The 23,849-nt window shown below is 43.5% G+C and overlaps 1 protein-coding gene across 1 annotated transcript in view; it reads left to right on the forward strand.

Moving 5' to 3' along the window:
- SUSD1 (sushi domain containing 1) overlaps positions 1 to 23,849 on the forward strand; it is a gene marked incomplete at its 5' end in the record, with an annotated part of 124,189 nt that overhangs the window by 96,782 nt on the left and 3,558 nt on the right. The window contains 4 exons of the mRNA XM_038770257.1: positions 854 to 1,109; positions 6,487 to 6,526; positions 9,761 to 9,854; positions 12,953 to 13,013. Of these exons, the coding sequence (XP_038626185.1) occupies positions 854 to 1,109; positions 6,487 to 6,526; positions 9,761 to 9,854; positions 12,953 to 12,983 (421 nt within the window). The remainder of the gene's footprint in view (positions 1 to 853; positions 1,110 to 6,486; positions 6,527 to 9,760; positions 9,855 to 12,952; positions 13,014 to 23,849) is intronic.

The following is a 23,849-nucleotide window of genomic DNA, read 5'->3' on the forward strand; positions in this document are numbered from 1 at the left end:
CAATTTAGCAAGGGAGGGCTAAAGGGCCATTGGGTGGAGGCTGTGCAAACAGAGCATTTTCAAACTGGAGATTCTGTCCTTGAGTGTGTTCCTGACTAATCCTGGAAGATGGGTGCATTGATGGTGTATTCTTTGACGAGAAAATGCACTGGATTGCCACACACTTTATCTTTGGCCCACCTAGTGGAGGCTAGTCTTGAAGGTGCCTAGGCATTAGTCAAGGCAGCTGCTTACCACAGATGCTCAATAAATACTAATTTGATGATGTCCATTACAGGGTATTCAGTGACATGGAGAGATTATGCCTGATTGCTTGAGTGCTTGTTGAAAATGTATCCCTATTGCTCATAGGCCAGCTAGAAAAACCATAATTATTGAGCACCCTGTGGGTGTGAGGCATTGTACAACAGTAGTGTGAGCAACACACCTTGGTCATAAGGTGTTTATCCTCCAATGGGGAGGACACACAAACATATTTACGAATGGAATAAACAGAGGAAACAATGAACTGTACAATTAAAATTATGTATACACCCAAGTAGAGAGGAAGGGTAAAAAATACACTTAAGTGCTAGAATGGTTGATGATTTGATGGGATGATATGATTCTATGATTCAGGCAATGGAAATTCATTGGGGAAGGCCTGTTGGAGGAGGTGGGATTTTAGGAGGGCTTTGAACATGGGGCCTGCTGTGGTGCGTTGGATTTGGGGTTAGGGAGAAGAATTTCCTGATCGGGAGAACAGTGTGGGTAAAGGGATAGAAACCAAACTCAATCCCCCAGCCCCAGCAATCTCTCTGTCAGTCTATTCAGTAGAATAGGACCTGATGGATGCTTTTCTGTTTTATTTTAGTTCTTACCAACTGCTGGTGCTTCCCTTGGATGTACAAAGCACATTTACTTGCGACTCTTTGAGGGCTACAACTTACTTTAGCACTACTGCTCATGCTGAGGGATATGTGGCTGCAGAATTCCTGGCTAAAGATGTTACTGATAACATAGAAGTCTCTCTTGGAGATAGACTATACTATGGGAAGTTTTATAATGGCCCCCTGGAAAGGGGAAAAGATTATTGCATTGTATTGCGAATCAGAAGTGAATGGGAAAAGGTATGTTTCTTTCAGAATTTTTGCAAGCTGATTTTGATTGGTTTTTATTGATTTAAAAACTAAAAAAAATATGATCATTGGGCAGGGAAATCTTGGACAATAACCATCTGAGACCTGACAAACCAGCTCTCCAGTTTTGGAGCACATGTCAAACTGTAGATCATTAAGAATTTGTAAATGAGAACTGAGAAAATGATAACAGTGATGGTACTTTGCACTTGATGGGGGGTTTTGTTGGCGTGTCTGTAAGACCTATTTGGCCTTCAGGAGGTTGGATTCTACTGCGTATTTCAGTTGAATAGGCTTAGGAAATACACATATCTGTGCACACTGCAGTCCTGCAGTCTGTGCTTCATAGGGGAATAGAAAGAAGCAGCTTTGATAACCAAAGTCACTTGCTTAGTCACTGCCCTTATCTAGATTTGGTGTCTTGATTTTACCTCTCAACCTGTGAGGGAGAGGAAGAGAGAAGGAGAGAGAGAGAGCTAGAAACACAATGATCCTAAATAGTGCCTGAGGCAATACTGTTAAAAGAACTCATTCAATCCCCCAATCAGTATCTGTTGCCCCTTAGGATTTCTACTCAAATATCCTATCAAAGTACTAGTCATAAGGTTTGTAATCTCCGAGTTGAGAAAAGAATCATGTGCTTCTAATTTGAGTGACTTGGTGGTACATTTATTATCCTTTTAGGCAATGATTTACTTTCCCTGACTTGCATCAGTAAGGCTGCTATGGGTTTTTTCTCTGAGATCATTCATTTTATAAAGTGAGCTAAATTGGCTCTCATTGATGTTTTGTATACTCTGTTACCTCCTTTCATCTTGAAATGCTTCCTGTTATTAATATTCAGTACTAGGATGGCTCAGTTCACCCCAGTTAGTCACTCTCTTACTCTGCTCATTGATCTTTCCAGTCCATTTGCTCATGTTGTGCTGTGGGGAAGAAAGGCTCCCATAAGGCCAGACATTCTGTGCTCTGGGATTCCGCTGGCCCGTTAATGGCAAAGTGCTCATCCTTCTAGGGCAAGCTGCATTTTTTTCTGGGCAAGCAGCAAATCCAGCAATCGATCATTCAGTGGTATTTGTTGAGCGCTTACTGGGTGTGGAGCACTGTACTAAGTGCTTCGGGGGAGTAAAGTACAGTAGAGTTGGGAGACAGGATCCCTGCTTACAGGGAGTTTACAGACCTGGGTATGTACATAAGAGGTGTGGGGATGAGGTGAGTATCAAAGTGTTTAAGGGGTACCCATTGGAGTACAACATAGTAAGCGCTTAATAAATTCCATTATTAAAAGCAATGCAGAAGGGAGGGCAAATAGAAGAAGTGATGTTCATTTTACTGTCTGAGCTTCTACCAAGAAGATTGAGGCTGCTGTAATTTATTTGGAGGCTGACCAAGTTTTTGTACAGGGCTTATTTGAAAAACTACTACCAGTCATACCTTATTAACCTTTAACTAGAAGGCACATGCTGATGTAACTATTGCCACAAAGATACAAATCATCAATTCTTTGGTGTTTCCAGTGACAGTGTATGGATCCAAAAGCAGGACAGTGAGAAAACAGGCTAGAAAGAACATTGATTCATTTGAACTGTGGTGTTGGAGAAGGCTTTTGCGAATACCATACACTGCCCAAAAGACAAACAGATGGATTCTAGAGCAAATTAAGCCAAAGTAGTCTTTGGAAGGCCTAATGACTCGACTTAGGTTAGCATATTTTGGACACATAATCAGGGGGACTGAGCCCTGCGTGGGACAACCTGATCACTTTGTATCCCCCCCAGCTCTTAGAACAGTGCTTCACACATAGTAAGTGCTTAACAAATACCATTATTATTACTTCTCCGAGCCTCAGTTACCGCATCTGCAAAATGGGGATTAAGACCGTGTGCCCCACATGGGACATGGACTGTGTCCAACTGATTATCTTATAGTGACTAGCACATAGTAAGCGCTTAACAAATACCATTTAACAAAAAAATTAGATCTGCTTTGTGTCCCTCCTATCCTCTCTCTCCTCTACTTTAAATTTACTTTATGATGTGTCAGAAATAATAATAATAACGGTACTTGTTAAGCGCTTACTATGTGCCAAGCACTGTACTACCCCAGTTTGTAACATAAGAGTGCAAAATTCCTATCACTCATAACTCTACAGTATATGCTTGCAACACATTGCATCACTATTTTCAAACAATAGTCTTTCCTTATACGAAAATACTATGCGTGGTCTGCATGGAAGCAAGTGTTAGAGGCAGATCTCTAAATGAAAATTTCCATTTTATCGATTTGTCTCTAAAAGTGTGAGTTACAGGTGGCCTTGTTATTTAGAAAGTGTTTTTGGGGAAATTTTGCAGCATCCTAGATATAGCACATCCTTGTTATACTGATATACCCTGGTTAGAGCTCTTAATTAGTTTCATGAAAATAGTGTTAAAGTGAAAGAGGGCAAAGCAAAGCACAATTTCCCTATGAAACAGTGTGAAGTGCATTAGCAATGCAAAGCATAAAAATTCTGTAGCACTGTGTCAAGAGAGCTCTCAAAGAAGAGCTTTATACATGACCATAAAATATTTTACCTCGTGCTCCTAAACGTGTATAGGTTATTGCATTTTTATTGGCTATTCCATGGGAGATTAGGGCAGATTTAGAAGTTTTGTAGTTTCCGGAAGGTTACCAAGATGAGAAGAATGACAAACTCTGTAGAGTTGCCCTATTTAATTATTATTTATTATTTAATTATTATTATTAATATATTTATATTTAAAGACCTTTGTAGAACATGCAGGATGGAGAATATGAATTGTAGTCCATTCTTAAACCTCCTTTGAAATAAGTGGTCATATCAATCAATCGATCGTATTTATTGAGCTTTTACTGTGTGCAGAATATTGCACTAAGCGTTTGGAAGCGTACAATATAATGGAGTTGGTAGAAATGTTCCCTGCCCATAACAAGCTTACAATCTAGAGGGGGAGATGGATGTTAATATAAATAAATGAATTCAGGATATGTATATAAAGTGCTGTGGGCCTGAAGGAGGGGTGAATAAAGCAATTAGAACAATGCTCAGTGCTTAGAACAGTGCTCAGCGCTTAGAACAGTGCTCAGCACATAGAAAGCGCTTAACAAATGCCATCATTATTATTATTAATAACGGTAGAAAATGCAAGTGCAAGGGAGATGTAGAGGGAGTGGGAGAAGAGAAAATGAGGATTTAGTTGGGAGAGGCCACTTGGAGGAGATGTGATTTTAAGAAGGCTTTGAAAGTGGGAAGAGACGGATATGAAGAGGGAGGGAGTTTCAGACCAGAGGCAGGGCATGGGTGAGAAGTTCGAGGCTAGAGAGATTAATAACAATAATTATTATTATTATGGCATTTGGTAAGTGCTTACTACGTGCCAGGCACTGTACTAAGCACTGGGGTGGATACAAGCAAATCCCTGTTCCACAGGACGCTCATAGTCTAAATCCTCATTTTACAGGTGAGGTAACAGAGGTACAGAAATAATGATAATAATGATGGCATTTGCTAAGCGCTTACTATGTGCAAAGCACTGTTCTAAGCACTGGGGGGAATACAAGGTGATCGAATTGTCCCACCTGGGGCTCCCAGTCTTTATCCCCATTTTACAGATGAGCTAACTGAGGCTCAGAGAAGTTAAGTGACTTGCCCAAGGTCACACAGCTGACAATTGGCGGAGCCGGGATTCGAACCCATGACCTCTGACTCCAAAGCCCGGGCTCTTTCCACTGAGCCATGCTGCTACCTCAGTTAAAATCAAGGTACAGTGGGTAAGTTGGCATTAGAGAAGCAACATGTGTGTGCTGGGTAGTAGCAGCAGTGGCTCAGTGGAAAGAGCCCGGGCTTTGGAGTCAGAGGTCATGGGTTCAAATCCTGGCTCCACCACTTGTCAGCTGGGTGACTTTGGGCAAGTCACTTAACTTCTCTGGGCCTCAGTTCCCTCATCTGGAAAGTGGGGATTAAGACTGTGAGCCCCAAGTGGGACAACCTGATCACCTTTTAACCTGCCCAGCGCTTAGAACAGTGCTTTGCACATAGTAAGCGCTTAATAAATGCCATTATTATTAGTAGCAGGAAATCAGGGAGGTACAAGGTACAAGAGGCAAGGTGATTTGGGACGTTAAATAATGATGGTATTTGTTAAGCGCTTACTATGTGCAAAGCACTGTTCTAAGCGCTGGGGAGGTTACAAGCTGATTAGGTTGCCCTGGGGGGGGGGGGGGGTGTCACAGTTTATAATCCCCATTTTGCAGATGAGGGAACTGAGGCCCAGAGAAGTTAAATGACTTGCCCAAAGTCACACAGTTGGCGGAGGTGGGATTTGAACCCGTGATCTCTGACTCCAAAGCCCGGGCTCTTTCCACTGATCCACGCTGCTAAGGAGTTTCTGTTTGATGGGTAACCACTGGAGGTTCTTGAGTAGCGGGGAAACATGGGCTGAACATTTCTGTAGAAAAATGATCCAGGCAGCAGAGTGAAGCGTGGACTAGAGCGGGGAGGGACAGGAGGCAGGGAGGTCATCAAGGAGGCCGATTCAGCAATCAAGACGGAATAGGATAAATGCTCGGATTAACGCGGTAGCAGTTTGAATGGAGAGGAAGGGGTGGATTTTAACAATGTTGTGAAGGTCGAACCGACAGGATTTAGTGATAGACTGAATATGTGGGTTGAATGAGAGAGATGAGTTGAAGATAATGCCAAGATTACGGGCTTGTGAGAAAGGGAGGATGGCGGTGCTTTCTACAGTGACCGGAAAGCCGGGGAAGGGACAGGGTTTCAGTTTGGACATGTTAACTTTGAAGTGTTGGTAGAACATCCAAGTACAGATGTCCTGAAGGTAGGAGGAAATGTGAGACTGCAGAGAAGGAGAGATATAGGGACTGGAGATAATGATAATAATAATAACACCAATGATATTTGTTAAGTGCTTACCCTGTAGTAAGCACTGGCGTAGATACAAATTTGTCAGGTTGGACGTGGTCCCTGTTCTGCATGGGGCTCACAGTCTTAATCCCCATTTTATAGATGAGGCCCAGAGACGTTAAGTGACTTGCCCAAGGTCACACAACAGACAGGTGGTGGAGCCGGGATTAGAACCCCTGTCCTTCTGACTCCTAGGCCCTCGATCTGTCCACTAAGCCACGCTGCTTCTGCAGATGTAGATTTGGGAATCATCTGCACCGAAATGGCAGTTGAAGCCATGGGAGCCAATGATTTCTCTGAGGGAGTGGGTGGAGATGGGCAATAAAAGGGGACTCAGATCCAGTCGCTGCTTAGAACAGGGTATCATGTATAGACGAAAGTACCAGCTAGAGAAAATAACGGTGTGGAACATATTTTCCTTTGCAGGTCAGGACACAATCCTGTGCAGTTTGGGCCCAAATTAAAGGTAAGCGCTTTTACCATCTAAGAAAATAATTCCTACATAGTTCTTGTGAGAACCGTGGCCTACTTAGAAGCAGCATGGCCTGTTGGAAAGAACACAAGCCTGGTAAGCAGAGGGCCTGGGTTCTAATCCCGGCTCTGCCACTTGCTTGCTGTGTCCCCTTGGGCAAAACACTTACCTACTCTGTGCCTGTTACCTCATTTTAAAATGGGGATTGAGACTGCAGTGCCCCATATAGGACATGGACTGTGTCTAACCTGATTATGTTGCATCGATCCTGGTGCTTAGTACAGCGTCTGGCACTTCACAAAGACCATTAAAAAACCCCCACTACCTTCAAGAGCAGCACAGACATATCCGTCATTCACAGTGACTCTAGGTAGTGTGTTGCTAGTTGTACTTTTGCAAGGAGGTTCATGATGACGGTGGTGGGATAAACTTGGGCTTTGAACAACACCTTCACTTTGTTACGTCCATAGTATTTACTTACAAAGCTTCCAGGGTTCTGAAATGAACTTTTTTAGGGTAATTCTTGATGTGGGTTGTGGTTTGAAAAAAATTTCTTCTGGCTACTTCTCTTTTTTGGGTTCCTAAATTATCCTTTTATAAAGAAATAAAAAAAAATGGGCTTTGGTCCCACGCCACTGTGTACTTTCAGATGTGACCTTAAATGTTGCTGCAAAATTAAAGTCCTCTGAAGAGAAACCCAAAGCTGGAACAATTCCAAATAAAGCTGAGGCGTATTTTGTTGCTGTATTTCTCTCTCCGATATATCCCCAGTTAGAAGAGATTTAAGATTCTTATTTTACCATCCATCTCATAATATGTCTTTGACTGAATATTGCTATTGCTATTGTTCCTGATTTTCTTGGACAAGAACTTGCCTTGTTCTAAAACTAAATAATGATAATAATAATGATAACAATTGTGGTATTTGTTAGCACTTACTCTCATTATTAGTGGTAATTATTGGTGTTTTTATTTATAGTACAGAGCACTGTACTAAGTGCTTGGGAGAGTACAATACAACAGAGGTGGTAGACACATTCCCTACTACATTCCAAACAGTGTACTAAGCGCTGGGGTGGATGCAAGAAAATCAGATTGGACAAAGCCCCTGTCCCGCGTGGAGCTTATGGTCTGGGTAGAAGGGAGAACAGTTATTTAATCTCCATTTTACAGATGAGGCAACTGAGGCCCAGAGATGTCAGTTGCCCAGTGTCCCACAGCAGGCATTGGCAGAGCTGGGAATAGATTCCCCCGTTCTCTGACTCCAGGTCTGTGCTCTTTCCTCTAGATGATGCTAAAGTCCTGGACCCATCCGAAGGTAATGGGAATATAGATTTTGTGGCATTCAAAGTTTTCAGTTGAAAGCACAGTAGTAGCTAAGAGGGTTTGCTGCCAATAAGTTGAAAATCAAGCACAGAATAGTTAGCCCTTGTCTACATTCAACTGCAGGGTACCCGCATGCTGGCCCTGTAAATGCCACCCTAGAGACCTATGTATTTCATGTGATCATGCTCCCCCAGTAATTCTGTAGGCTAATAATAATAATAACAGTAATAACGATGGTATTTGTTAAGCACTTACTACATGCCAGGCACTGTTCTAAGTGCTGGGGTAGATACAAGGTTGTCAGGTTGGACACAGTCCCTGTCTCACATGGGGCTCACAGTCTCAATCCCCATTTTACAGATAAGGTAACTGAGGCCCAGAGAAGTGAAGTGACTTGTCCAAGGTCACACAGCAGACAAGTGGCGGAGCTGGGATTAGAACCCATGACCTGTCAGCCCTCACTGTACCCTTTGAACACCTTGGGCCGTGTTTTGTGAGGCTGGGGGCTGTCAGACACTGCCTGGTGGTGCACAGTATGGGATAGGGCTGTAAATGGGGTCTTTGCGATTCGCAGGTTGCAACTATGTGGGAGTTTGACTGCCACAGAAAGAGCAGAAGAGGGAGAAGTGAGATTCCTCTCCTTTCCATGGCCCCAGGCTCAATTAGTTTAGTTAAGCCTCAGTATAACTTATCCTTCTAAAATTAGATGGGGTCAAAAGATCAGAGGTCCCTGTGGGGGAAGAGATTAGAGGGGAGGGTATGTGGGAGAGAAGGCAGGTGTTGAGGTTGTGGTCAGATAGGGGGATTTCAGAGTTGGTGAGGGTAGAATTGGAAGTTGGCTGAGAGAGCAAGGCCCCTTTGTAAATTCGAGCTTGAGAAGAGGGTTTCTGGGGAAGTGGAGCAGTGATATTATTTTAATCGTATTTAAGTGCTTACTATGTGTCAAACACTGTTCTTCTCGCTGGGGGCAAGTACAAGCTAATTAGGTGGAATATTATCCCTGTCCCGCATGGGGCTCACAGTCCCATGGGAATCTCCTCATGAGAGAAACAGAACAACTACCATACGGGAACTAGAATGCATCATGCCACTCATAAATCTCTTCCCTGCTGTTTTTCACTTCCCCATTCTCAGTCAGGAGTTCCACTTGTGACCAAGCAGAGAGAAGTTGAAGGGGACAGTGAGCTAGCCACTTGGGGACATTGTTTGGGCAGAGTCATGGAGCAGTCCAAAAAGGCAACAGGAAGAGGAACCTGAGCTGCCATGCACATGCACTTTGTCCCCGGGTGAGAAGAGCAATCCCGATCATTTTGAGATCAGCGTGAATGTTCTTGGGGAAACAGGGAAGTGTGATTAATTTGGAAAAATAGTTCAACTCCAGTCTACAGTAGGACCCTTACCACCATTTCCTCCATTTGTATGAAGTCATAAATCTCTAAGAAAACAATTTTGTAATGGTAATTATTAAGTTCTTACTATGTGTCAGGCACTGCACTAAGCGCTGAGGCAGTGCTTAGAACAGTGCTTGGCACATAGTAAGCGTTTAACAAATACCATCATCATTCATCATTATTATTATTATCACAAGACCATCAGGTTAGACCCATCCCCGTCCCACATAGGAGTCAACAGTCTTAACCCCCATTTTACAGATGAGGTAACTGAGGCACAGAGAAGTTAAGTAACTTGCCCAAAGTCACACAGCAGACAAGTGGCAGAGCCCACGTCCTCCGACTCCCAGGAGCGTGCTCTTTCCACTAGGCCATTCGGCTTTTAATGATGGTATTTGTTAAGTGTTTACTATGTGCCAAGCACTGTTCTAAGCGCTGTTCATCCCTGATTCTGCAGACTGAGACCATCTAATGTCAGTTTTCTTCAGTTCCTTGTGGTTGTGTTCTTCAGGTTCATCACTCAGTCTGCAGCAGATGATGGGCGTTGGATTGGGATCACTGGCCGCTGTTGTTGTCTTAGTGTTCCTGTCCTTCTTAGCAGTTTGGTATGTAATGTAGACTTTTACACTAAATTGATCTTTTCTCCCTAAATACCGCCCATTGAGTTCCCTATTCAGTTTGGGTTTTAAATAACAATAGTGGCATTTGTTAAGGGCTTACTATGTGACAAGCGCTGTTCTATGATCTGGGGTATGTACAAGATAATCAGCTCCCACATTTCTAGACTGTGAGCCCATTGTTGGGTAGGGATTGTCTCTCTTTGTTGCCTAACTGTACTTTCCAAGCACCTAGTATAGTGCTCTGCATGCAGTAAGAGCTCAATGAATACGATTGAATGAATGGGGTTCACAGTCTAAGTAGAAGGGATAACAGGTATTGAATCCCCATTTTGCAGGTGAGGGAGGCCCAGAGAAGTTAAGTGACTTGCCCAAGGTCACACAGCAGACAAGTGGTGAAGCTGGGATTAGGACCCGGGTCTTTTCACTAGGCCACACTCTTTCCCTTTGGCCATGTTGCTGCTTTAAACATATGACCTTCTCATCTGAGGTATATATTTATCAGCTTCTTGAGGCCGGGGATCATATCTACTAATTCTGTTGGGCTCTCCCAAGCACGTACTTCAGTACTCCATACACAACAGGTGCTCAATAAATACTATTGATTGATTGATAATCGATCTGGGAACCAGTAAGAGCCATGAAATATACCGAGATTTACGTAAACACAAAAATCAGTTTGGAAAGTGAGTTTTCATATGAATCTCTTATTATTTCCACCTTTTCCCCACCCACAGCCACCCAGAAAGCCTTATTATCACTTTCCTTTAATCATTTTAAAATAGGACGGTCAAATACGAAGCCCACAGTGCCATTCCATTGGCAGTAGGAAATTCAGGAAGAAATCTGCAGGAGAGACTATCCTTTCCCCACATCTGTCTTGCTCCCTGCTGGAGGATTGCTCCCTGCGATTCTGAGAAGTGGAGGTGGAAGGGGTGGCGGGGGTCACTGTTTTAATTCTCTCTGATCCCCCATGGTGAAAAACAGGGAGAAGAGGCCCTAGCTATCAGCAGAGTTTGGGAAAGAGCCTTATCAACTGTGTTTCTCTCCTGTTTCTACCATTCATTGTTGCATTTATTGAGCACTTACTGTGTGCAGAGCACTGTACTAAGCACTTGGAAAGTACAATTCAGCAACAAAGAGAGACAATCCCTGCCCACAGCATAATACCCACAGGTTGTCTAAGGAAAAAAGATAATTTGGAGGTGTGCGAATGTGTATGTGTGGGTGTGTGTGTATTTGAGTGAGAATGTGTGTGTATAATAATAATAATAATGATGATGATATTCATTAAGCGCTTACTATTTGCCAAGCACTTTTCTAAGCGCTGGGGGGGGGATACATGGTAATCAGGTTGTCCCACATGGGGCTCACAGTCTAATCCCCATTTTACAGATGAGGTAACTGAGGCCCGGAGAAGTGGAGTGACTTGCCCAAAGTCACACAGCTTACAAGTGGCGGAGGCGGGATTAGAACCCACGACCTCTGACTCCCAAGCCCAGGCTCTTTCCACTGAGCCACACCGCTTCTCCCAAGTGTGTGTGTGTGAGAAAGTGAGATTGGGTGTGGAGATATGTAGTTTGATATTTGTACTAGAAATGGTAGAGATTAGAATTCGTGTCCCTTGGACTGCCAAGCCCATGAACTCTCCACCAGGTCGTGTGCTAGGCCAGCTAAGAAATTGTGAAACTTGCCTATTGTTTCTAATCTAATTTTCAACATCACTTGGGAATTTTCCAGGAGGCTATCCCTTTGATTTTATATCTCTAATAAATCCAAAGAAAAACAAATCATAGCAATCCAAATGTGTTGAAGAAGGTCTGCCTCAAAGACTAATGATTGAACCAAACCCTGTGGTATTATTATTTTCTTCCCATGGGGATAGTACAGATGTATATTTCCAAAGGACTCTTAGAGATAGAAACAGAGACCATGTAAATGTGCCCTGTAGGCCACATCAATTCTTTCATAATGGTCATTCCATTAAGGTAAAATAATTAATTTTCCATGAATACAACACACCAGGCTTTTTGTTTAAACAGTTTTGTCTTTGTATTTTGCTCAAAACTCTGAACGTAGAGGAAATCAATGAAAGCCATTTGTAGGTGATTTTTACCTTTAAGGAAGAAAAAGACTTTAAGAACTCTTTTTATTAGACTTTATGGGTTTTAAATGTGATTTTCACTTCATTGCGTTTTCCTTTATGTACTAGTAGTAATGATATTTATCGAGTGCCTACTGAATATGTTCTGTCGGCTCAGTCAGTGGTATTTATTGAGCAGTTACTGGGCACAGAACACTCTGTTAGGTGCTTGGGAGAGTACGATGGAGTAAGTAGGTAATAACAATAATAATAATAATACTAATAATAGTGTTTGTTAAGCACTTAGTATGTGCCAGGCCCTAAGCGCTGGGGTGGCTACAAGCAAATGGGGTTGGACACAGTCCCTGTCCCACGTGGGGCCCACAGTCTTAATCCCCATTTTACAGATGAGGTAACTGAGGCACAGGGAGGTGAAGTGACTTGCCCAAGGCCACACAGCATACGAGTGGTGGAGCCGGGATTAGAACCCTTAACCTACTGTCGTCCAGGCCCGTGCTCGATCCAAAGCGCCATGCTGCTTCCCTACAATCCCTGCTGTCAGGACACTTCCAATTTAACAGGAGATGGATAGCAGAATAATAGAATTTACAAATGAGCTATCACATGAAAATATAGGCACATAAGTCTGGAGGAAAGGAAAAAATAGAATACATAGATGCTACCTCCCTTCACAGAATTTCAGAGAGGCACTAGTGTTTTGTGTGTTTGCATGTGGGGGGGTCTATGTTTTCTCTCTCCGGGGCATGTCAGTTTTCGCAGGAAGGAAAAATGGATCCCATTGAAACTTTCCTACCTGCCCTGAGCTCCTGGCAACACAGTGCCAGAACCTGCGGTACTCTGGACTGGAATCCCTGTCCTGTCTTCATCCTTGTCCCTCCAGGGGACCCCCTCCTGATGGATGGGAAAGGCTGCCCACAAGAGGGAGAAGACATACCAAGGAAGCCCTTCGTCTCCTAATTTTTCTCCATTTTATTCTGCATAGGGGACAACGGCACACGGCACATTCCCCATAGATCTTCTGCAGTGTTCGCCTTCCACAGTTGGTGAGCCCTTATGTATTGGCCTTTTCTGTAGCCTGGGGGTTGTCCATTCCCAGCAGGTGAAGGGGTCGGTGGCCTCTATAGGAGCGGTTTTGGGGAGGGGTTATAAAGAGTCAGAGCTGTTGATTTTTTTTTAGTCACTTCCTTGCACCCCCTACCTTCATCCTACACTGCATCCCTCCCTGATGCTCCCGTCCCCCTGAAAAGTTGGGCAAGCTCATTCAGTAGCTGAGGGAATCTGGGAAAAAAAGCCTTAGGACTAGAGGACTTAGATGGGGAAGGCCTCTTGGAGGAGATGTGCCTTCAATAAAGCTTTGAAGGTGGGGAGAGTAATTGTCAGATATGAAGAAGGACATTCCAGACCAGAGGCAGGATGTGGGCGAGAGGTTGGCGGCGAGATAGACGAGATCGCGGTACCTCGAGTAGGTTGGCATTAGAGCTTAGAACAGTGCTTTGCACATAGTAAGCGCTTAACAGATGCCATCATTATTATTATTAGAGGAGCGCAGTGTGCGGGCTGAGTTGTAGCGGGAGAGCAGCAAGGTAACTTGGTGTTACGGAACTTGTACACAACTGGGTGTTTCTTTCCGAATTTGCAATTTAAAGTATGTAATAGAGGAAAATGACAAAGTGTGACAAGGGTGGAAAGTGAGACTGTGAGCCCGTTGTTGGGTAGGGACCGTCTCTATATGTTGCCGACTTGTACTTCCCAAGCGCTTAGTACAGTGCTCTGCACACAGTAAGCGCTCGAGAAATACGATTGAATGAATGAATGAATGGTGCAGGAAGCAGGCAGGCATTTTTCTTCCACATGTATCAAACTGTGTTTGGTGCATAGTAAATGCTTAATAAATTCCACGGTTATCATTATTATAGGAAAGAGAACAGTCTGGTGGCTTTAGCGATTTCTGTTTCCTGCTCTTGTCTTTTGGGGCAAGTATTTAGCTGCATCTCCGTTTCCTCAAGTATAATGTGAGTAGAATATATTTATTTTACTGAATATGTGAGGGTTAATGGGGCATCTAAACTGAATAGAAAAGCAGTGTGGCATAGTGAATAGAGCAGGGGCCTGGGAGTCTGAAGGACCTGGGTTCCAATCCCAGCTCTCCCACTTGTCTGCTGTGTGACCTTGGGCAAGTCACTTCACTTCTCTGTGCCTCAGTTACCTCATCTGTAAAATAGCGATTAAGACTTGGAGCCCCATGTGGGACACTGGGACTATGTCCAATCTGATTAGCTTGTATCTACCCCAGAGCTTAGTACAGTTCCTGGAACATATTAAGAGTTTAACAAAACCTATAAAAAATAACAGTAATAGTAGCATATGATGAACGCTTACTGTGTACACACTGTACTAAGTGCTGAGGTAGATCCAAGATTGTCAGATTAGACCGTCCCTGTCCCTCATGGGGTTTACAGTCTAAGAAGGAGGGAGAACGGGTTTTGAATCCCCATTTTACAGATGAGGAAACTGAGGCACAGAGAACTGAAGTGACTTACCCAAAGTTACACAGGGGACAAGTGGGAGAGCTGAGATCAGAATTTGTGTCACCTGTCTCCCAGGGCCAAGAAGACTAGGCCATGCTACTTTTCCAAAACTCGCTAATGACTGAAGTTTTGTTCTCCAGTAGTAATAATAATAATAGTATTTGTTAAGCACTTACTAAGTGTAAAGCACTGTTCTAAGCGCTGGGGCGAATACAAGGGATCATGTTGTCCCATGTGAGGGTCACAGTCCTAATCCCCATTTTACGGATGAGGTAACTGAGGCTCAGAGAAGTTAAGTGACTTGCCCAAGGTCACACAGCAGACATGTGGGGGAGTTGGCATTAGAACCCATGACCTCTGACTCCCAAGCCCGTGCTCTTTCCACTGAGCCACGCTGCTTCTCTATGGGTGCTCAGTAAATTCTGTTGACCCTCTTCCAACTTCGGAAGAATGTGCAGATTGTCTCTTTCTTTTAAGAAGCTTAAAACGCCAGACTTGAGTTTGAGTCTTCACGATGCCTCTGTGACGTATAGAGGAGGCATACATTTTCGAGATTAGACGACTGCTCAGTGTCATTTAGTGAGTGGGTGTTGGAGGTGGGATTGGAGCCCAGGTTGCTTGGCTTTGAGTCCAAATCTTTAACCAAATTAGATTAATTGGTTGTTTCACCACTTATTGTTTTGCCACGTATTTCCGGAGAGATAGCCCGGCTAATGGATTAATTAGTCTCTTTTTAAATCAAAGCAATGAAAAATCACACATTCGTTGTATAAAGACGTCCACTTAGACCTGAGTGATTTACTCTGACTCTGTGCCTGTGCCTCTGTTCCTTTTCCCCCCTTTTGTACGTGGATTCCATACGCAGGGCAGAAACCGGGATATGGGGAATGGCAGTTGCTCATGGCTTTGCCAGAGTCTGACTTATCCTAACTTAAATTTCAAGCAAAACAAAGCTTTTCTTCTGCTTCCCACTAATCTAGATGTTCACACAGCCTCTGGCCAGTCAGCAGCAGTTACAACTATATGTTCCTAGCAGAAGCTTATTTATACTTCTTGCCCCTTACTCCCAAGGGGGGCCTAGGGTGAACAAAATGGCTGTCTGTTCCTGTGATGGCCACAACTAAGTTATCTGGTTCATTTGGAATCAGGATTTGATTTTGCTCTGTGTGTGTGTGAGTGTTTGTGGGTGTTTGTGTGTGCATGTGTATCACCAACCTTATTTTCCTTGGGCTCAAGGGCACATTACCTGTGTTTGATTTCAGGGTGAGGGCTTATTTTCATAGCTGGGTTCTGTGACTGCAAAAACATACTGCTCAGCACTTCCCATTTATTTATTTTTTGCACAATTACTCATTTTTCAAGAGTTTTGCCTACTTCAGTTTCTAGACCACATCTTTGGTCTTGTTTCCTTGAGGGACATCAAGAGAAGATCAAGATGTGGACCCAAATAGAGTACGCACCCTCCTTCCTCCCTCCCTGGCTAGACGTTTTTCCCGGACTCTGGTGGGTAGAGAATAGCAGTAGGTGGGGAGGAGCCCTCAACTGATATTTCCATCATATAGTATTTCCGCACTATGTTTCAAATCATGTGATACTGGATCGCAGGTCACATCTTCTCAGTGGCTTCTGGGCGTCCCTGTCTAAGAGAGTGATAGTACTTGAGCTTATTTGGCAGGAGGGCTAATGACTGAATGCATATGGAAGTCTGGGTCACTCCAGTAGACATGGAAAGCTGTCATGTCTTGGGGACAATCCAGCGGGAGAGATTTATATTGGTGTAGTCTCACTGAAATATAATGTCACACGATGCAGTAAATTGCATTCACAGTGGGAAGTCTCAAGATGATACTGAAAGATCAGCATCATTGGACACTGAAGCTATTGGCCAAACCTGACTTGGCTTTGGGGGCAGGTCAAATTTGGGGTGTGAGGAGAAGGGACTGCAGCAATTTTGTTAATAACTGTGGAGATGGATCTGTGACTGTGAACAATATCAGTCAGTCAATCAGTGGTATTCATTGCGCACTTAATGTGTACAAAGCACTGTGCCAAGTGCTTGGAAGAGTACAATATAACAGAATCGGTAAGACAAAAATATAAACAATGTAGCAGTGAGCTGAGATAACTCACTGCCTTCAGTTTGTTAGAGAGGGGATAGTTCCTCTAGCTAAGGTTCCGAGAGAGAATCCTGGCAGTGTCTTCAAGATAACGATCAGGGGGTTTTACTCAGTGAGGAGAGGACCGGACAACCACTATAGGTTCTCGAGGTGTAGGATTACAATCATTGGGTAGCCCATCCATGAATGCCCCAGGGACTGACCGACAGGCAGGTTGACTTGGCCACCAATTTGCTACTGGGGCTTCTGCAAGCCTCTGCAGTTCTCTGTCTATAGACTGGGCAGAACAATACTCGTTTTGCTTCAGACTGTCATGAAAATGTATATTTGCCACAAGGTTTTGCAAACCGCATCTCAAGGGATGTTGTTTTTGTCGTTTTGAATGTACCAGCGACAGTTTTAATTTATGTTCTTTAAAAGCTGTTTTCCCTTGTGTTGTATTTAAGTATATGCAAAGCATTGTGTATTATGTAATTCCTGTCAGTGTTTAAAGTTAAAAACATAAAAACAAACTCGAGTCTTAATTATCATTTAGACCTTGTTCAGGGGACAGAATACATTTACGAAATTCAGTACGGTTTTTAATATATCAGGATGCTTGCATTATGTAGAGTTATCAAATTAGGCAATTTGCTCCCATTTCCACAGGCAGAAAAATAGCAAGGTGCAGAATTACATTAGTGTTGCAAATTAAGTTTTCTGGATCATCTTCAGCAGCATTTACTGAGCTCTCATCAGTCCATCAGTAGAAGTTATTGAGTGCTCTCTGTGTGCAGAACACTGTACTAAGAGCTTGGGAGAGTATGATACAAGAGAGTTGGTAGACACGTTCCCTGCCTAAGCTGGGTTTACAGTCTAGAGGTGGAGACAGACAGTAATATAGATAAATTACATATATATATATATAAATGCTGTGGGACTAAGGGTGGGATGAATACCAAGTTCCCAAAGGGTAGAGATCCAAGTAATGTGTGCAAAGCACTGTACAAGGTGTTTGAGAATGTGCATTGGAAGCCCTGCCCTAAAGAAACTGATATTTATAATAATGGCAATAATGATGATTTTAAACATGGTATTTATTAAAAGCTTGCTATGTGCAAGCACACTACAATTTAATGGAGGAGGCAAGCAGGCAAAAATTGCACATTTTATATAGGAAAATGAGTAAGAGGAGAGCTATAAATGAAAAAAACAATGGAAAAAAAGGTAGGCAAATAAGAGCAACACACAAGTGCTCATGATGGCTGATGAGCTGACTTCACCAGGGAGGTAGTGATAATGATGATGATAGGAGAAGTAGTGTGGCTCAGTGGGAAGAGCCTGGGCTTTGGCGTCAGAGGTCATGGGTTCAAATCCCCGCTCTGCCAATTGTCAGCTGTGTGACTTTGGGCAAGTCACTTAACTTCTCTGGGCCTCAGTTCCCTCATCTGTCAAATGGGGATGAAGACTGTGAGCCCCCTATGGGACAACCTGATCACCTTGTAACCTCCCCAGCGCTAAGAACTGTCCTTTGCATGTAGTGAATGCTTAATAAATGCCATCATTATTATCCTTATTATAAGGTGCAATCATCAAATACAACAACAGAAAAACGTTTTGACACGAAACATCAAACAAATAGGTGATTAGCCAATGGTGACACCCATAGGCAAAGACAGAGAGCATCTGATGGGTGGTCATTTTGTTTGACTGGTGCGCTAAGCCCACCTGGTCTAAAAAGCTCCCCCCTCTACCTATGCTTCTGACCCCACCCCTCCCACCTTCTAAAAGCACTTGCTCCATCCAACCCGCTACCACTTTTATCCTCTCCCACTTTGCTCTCTCAGCCTCCTCGCTGAGCTCCCCACCTCCTATCTCTCCTCACTCCAGTCCATATGCCGCTCTGATGCCCGGATCATTTTTCTACAAAAACGTTCAGACCAGGTTTCCCCACTCCTCAAGAAACTCCATTGGTTGTCAGTCCACCTCAGCATCAAACAGAAACTTCTCACCACTGGCTTAAAAGCACTCAATCACCTTGCCCTTTCCTATCTCACCTCACTACTCTCCTACTACAACCCAGCCTGCCCACATTGCTCCTCTAATGCTAAACTTCTCACTTTACCTCAATCTCCTCTATCTCGCTGCCGACCTCTCGCCCACGTCCTCACTCTGGTCTGGAGCGCCCTTCTTCCTCATAGGCTAATAGGCAGCCCCTAGCCTGGGAGGCTGGGGAAAATCTGGATGCATCTGTTAGTTCAAAATGATGTTTCTGTTGCTTGACTACACCTTTAACTGTATAATTATTCTTATTCCCATTTAATGGCTAAAGATCCCTAGCCGAGGGTGCCTAGGGAAGGAGCTCAGGGAAATGCTGGGCTAAGAATGAGGTGAGGGCCCAGGCCACTTCATGCTGTTCTGAGCTCTGCCACTTCCCTGGGCTTCAGGGAACTCTGATGTGGTATGATTATTTAATAATGATAATGAATAATGTTAGTTATAAATAATAATTCTAACAACTGTGGTATTTGTTTAGTGCTTACTATGTGCCACACACTGTGCTAAGCATTGGAATGGATACCAGGTAATCAGGTTGGACATAGTCCCTGTCCCACAAGGAGCTCACAGTCGAAGTAGGAGGGAGAGCAGGAATTGAATCCTTCATTTTCCAGCTGAGGAAACGTATGTGCAGAAAAGCTAAGTGACTTGGTCAAGGTCACACATCAGGCAGGGGGTGGAGCCAGGATTAGAATTCAGGTCCCTTGACTTCCAGGCTCTTGCTCTTTCCACTAGTCAACACTGCTTCTCTGGGCTTCCTAGCACTTATCCATCTGTCCATTTTCTTCTGCTTTCTATCCGTAATGTATTTTGTGTTTGTCTCCCTGCTAGATTTGTGAGGTCTTCAAGGGCAGGGATTGTGTCTTCTGACTCTATTGTCCTCCCCTAAATGTTCAGTGCAGTGCTCTTCATACCGTAGATGTTCAATGACTATCGACTGATCGATCTTTTCTACTCTCTAACTTCTGCTTTGGGTATCTGGGCCAGCTTGGCACACCGAATTGCTACGGTAGTTGGCCCGTTCTAGTTAATGTGGCCTTCATCTGGCTCCAGGAGTCTCCTTACTTGTTTGGAGTTTAGCTATTCAGAGCCACCTAGGAGCGTGGAGTATGGAGAATGGAAAAGAGAGGAACTTCTGCCTCTCAAACGACCTCTTCTCCCCTGCACTTTCAAGTGTCTGTATTGGAATTTCTCCTTAATGATTTCTAAAATCTCTCTAGTTCCCCTCGAGACTATAAGCTCGATGTGGGCAGGGAATGTGGGAAGCAGCATGGCATAGTGGATAGAGCATGGGCCTGGGAGACAGAAGGTCATGGGTTCTAATGTTAGCACTTGTCTGCTGTGTGGCCTTGGGCAAGTCACTTAACTTCTCTGTCCCTCAGTTATTTCATCTGTTAAATGGGGATAAAGACTGTGAGCCCCGTGTGGGACAGGGATTGTGTCCAACCAATTTGCTTGTATCCACCCCAGTGCTTAGTACAGTGCCTGGCACATAGTAAGTGCTTAACAAATACCATACTTATTATTATTGCTACAGTGTTCTGCACATAGTAAGTGCTCAATAAATATAATTGATTGATTGATTAAACCAGCCCAGCCCTCGGTGTGCCTCTTGCTTGCCAAAATCCTGGGTCTGACATATGAAGTAGCCAAAGAGTTTACCATTCCACAGATATCCACAGAAGATTTTTCTGATTGAGTATCTCCAAGCACTTCATATGCACATTCACTTATACTGTATTTGACAAATACCACAATTATTATTATTATTATGGCACAGTCAGTTCTACCAAAACATATGCTTTCCCTGCTGATGGATAGAATGTGCTGGAGAATTAGAGAACATTGCTCTGACAATGCATGGTTGTCTGAATAGAGAGCAATGTGGTGTCAGAAAAAATGGTTCCATTTAACTGCCCGGAGTTGGTCATGGGGTGCATTTTCCTTGATTCAGGGTGCTGCAAGGGTGCACTGACTTTTTCTTCTTCTTTTAAAGCCAGAAATGATGTCTACACACTGCATTCTCTCTTCCTCTTTGACTCGTACTCAGAGACCATGCCTGAATAGAAAAGAGAGGAACTTCTGCCTTTCAAACCACCTCCCTCCCCCTGCACTTTCACATGTCTATATTGGAATTTCCCTATAATTATTTCTCAACTCCCTCTAGTCCCCCTGTAGATTTGCTTTTCAGAAGTAAGATGGTGAGCAATCAAAGTTATGCTTTACCTTCTATAAGTTGTTGCCTAATTACTACCCTTTAGGTTGTTGCACAGTTTGCAGTTTCCATCTCTGTGTTTTTGGATTTTGAGATAAGCTCTCTGTTAAGTCCTCAATCAACAAGTCAGATGCCCTGAGATGAGAACCAGTTCTCCTTCCAGAGCTTCTACAATAGAGCCCTCCAAACCCTTCGATGGTGGCTAAAATGCTAAGATGTTGACAATTTGGATTTCTACAAACTTCCATATAATTTGAGAATTTTTTAGGTCACTTAAAATCTTCAGAAGCTCAGGAGAAAACAGGATTTCTGATTTTGCGATGTTTGCAAAATTGAGGGATGGAAGCAGAACTGATTCTTAGATTGTGCCCTGTGTAGTAATAGGATATATGGAAGGTTGGGGGAAGCTGTGGGCTAGGTTGGGATTTAATAGGAACTCTGGCAAAGTAGTACCCCATTAGGGATTATAGAGCCCCTCAGTTTCGTTTCAGAGAGAATTTAGAAAGCCTGCTTATGCTTTGAAGTCGCTGTTTCCCTTGGCATAAGGGTCGTCATTTACGCTCTGGTAAAAGGGGGTAAACGTAAAGAGAACAGAAAAATATCTTCCCCTTCCCAAACTATTCTCCCATCAGTCAGTCAATCATATTTATTGAGTGCTTACTGTGTGAGGAATGCTGTAATGGACTAACTTTCTGGCAACCTCCAAAAATGATGATCCATGTTCTTTGGCAATGCCCAAGCACTTAGTACAGTGCTCTGCACACAGTAAGCACTCAGTAAATGCCATTGATTGATGGATTGATGAAGACTGTGAGCCCCCGTGGGACAGCCTGATCACCTTGTATCCTCCCCAGCGCTTAGAACAGTGCTTTGCACATAGTAAGCGCTTAACAAATGCCATCATTATTATTAGTAGTATTATTTAACAGTTTCAGATGAATTGATAGCTGATGCCAAAGGCCGCCAGGCAGAGATTGCATGGGTTTAATGTGAATGACGATGAAGATGTTGTCGATGATGACGAGAAATAGCAAGGTGCGAGCTGGAGGATTCGGCATTATGATATTTGTCTCCATCTCTGTGGGACTTTCTATAGGTGAATCCAGCCTTCTTGGTCACCCTGTTTCCAGTCTTTGTTGAGTGGAATATGCTATGTCTTTGTAGGATGCCTCATTTATCAGTCTTTTCTCAGCCTTCTCCCATTTCTCCAGAACTTGCTTAATATGTGGAGACACAAACTGGACACATGAGCTAATGGGGGCCTGCTGAAGGACAGGATCTCTTTTCCCTACGCTCTCACTTGTATGTCCTAATCTTTTTTTATATATCCACTGCTGCTGACAATGAGAGGCTATCCAGGCGTGTGAATGTGGCTCTTAAAATATTCCCTAGTACCGTGTGGGAGCAGAAGTGCATTGGCAACTCATGCAAAAGGTTGTTTATGTTGGATTTATGCCAAGCCAATCATCACCAGTATTCTATCTGAGCCTTCATCCTGAGTGTATTCCCTTGTCTCTATTGTCATCTTATTTCTAAGGAACCATTTGTCAGTCACTCTGAATTTTACAGATATTTTCTGTGGTAACGATCCAGGCAAATACTTGATGAGTATACGTTCCATTGCTGCATCCAAGCCACCAGGAAGACATTAAATAACTTTAAGTATTACATATTAAACTCTATTTTCTTGTCCTTACAAATTGGAGTAGTGGGGACTTGCACAGGTGGGGAGGAAAGCAGAGATGTAGAGAGGGGCTGCCTGAAGATTGGAAGGCCTCTCTCCCACTGTCATGAGAGGAATTCTTGGAATGTGGAAAAAGAACTGATGCATTAATCCATCAAGAGTATTTATTGAGTCTTTACTGTGGGCAGAGCACCAAACTGACCACTTGGGAAAGTACTGTGATCAGCGATGGTTCTCCTTGGAGTAGCTGGGAGGCCCGAAAACTGGGATTCCCACTCCCACCTGGCAACAATGAACCATCCAGTTCCTACTGTCAAGGCTTTGAATTGTTGAATTTTAACCTGTTGTCTGGAGGTTTTGAATTTTGAATTATGTTTTATCAGGTGACTTTTCATACTTGTCTGTCTTCTCCTATTGTGAGGAGTTTCTTGTGGGCCTGGGATGGAGTTTTATCACCTGTCATGTATAATAATAATAATAATAGTGTTTGTTAAGTGCTTACTATGTGCCAAGCACTGTTCTAAGCACTGGGGTAGTTACAAGGTAACCAGATTGTACCATGTGGGGCTCACAGTCTTAGTCCCCATTTTACAGAGAAGCAGCATGGCTCAGTGGAAAGAGCCCGGACTTAGGAGTCAGAGGTCATGGGTTCAAATTCCGGCTTCGCCACTTGTCAGCTGTGTGACTTTGGGCAAGTCACTTAACTTCTCTGTGCCTCAGTTACCTCATCTGTAAAATGGGACAACCCAACACCTTGTATCCTGCCCAGCGCTTAGAACAGTGCTTTGCACATAGTAAGTGCTTAACAAATGCCGTCATTATTATTATTTACAGATGAGGCAACTGAGGCACAGAAAATTTAAGTGACTTGCCCAAAGTCACACAGCTGAGAAGTGGCAGAGCTGGGATTCGAATCCACGATCTCCAACCCCCAAACCGGGGCTCTTTCACCTGGTCCATTTGAGCACTTAGTCCCTGCCCTTTGTACACAGCCTTACTGAAGGCACATCTCCTCCAAGAGGCCTTCCCTGACTAAACCTTCATTTCCCCTTCTTCCACTCCCTTCCATGCCACCCTTGCACTTGGATTTGCATTCATTTTTCACCCCTCCCTCAGCCCCACAGCACTTATATCCACATCCACAATTTATTTATCTATATTAATGTCTGTCTCGCCCTCTTGACTGTAGGCTCATCCTGGTCAGGGAACGTGTCTACCAACTCTGTTGTATTGTACTCTCCTAAGTGCCTAGTATAGTGCTAAGCGCTCAATCAATTTAATTGATGGATTAAATATCA

Source organism: Tachyglossus aculeatus, chromosome X3 (assembly GCF_015852505.1).
Source record: "Tachyglossus aculeatus isolate mTacAcu1 chromosome X3, mTacAcu1.pri, whole genome shotgun sequence".
NCBI lineage: Eukaryota > Metazoa > Chordata > Mammalia > Monotremata > Tachyglossidae > Tachyglossus > Tachyglossus aculeatus.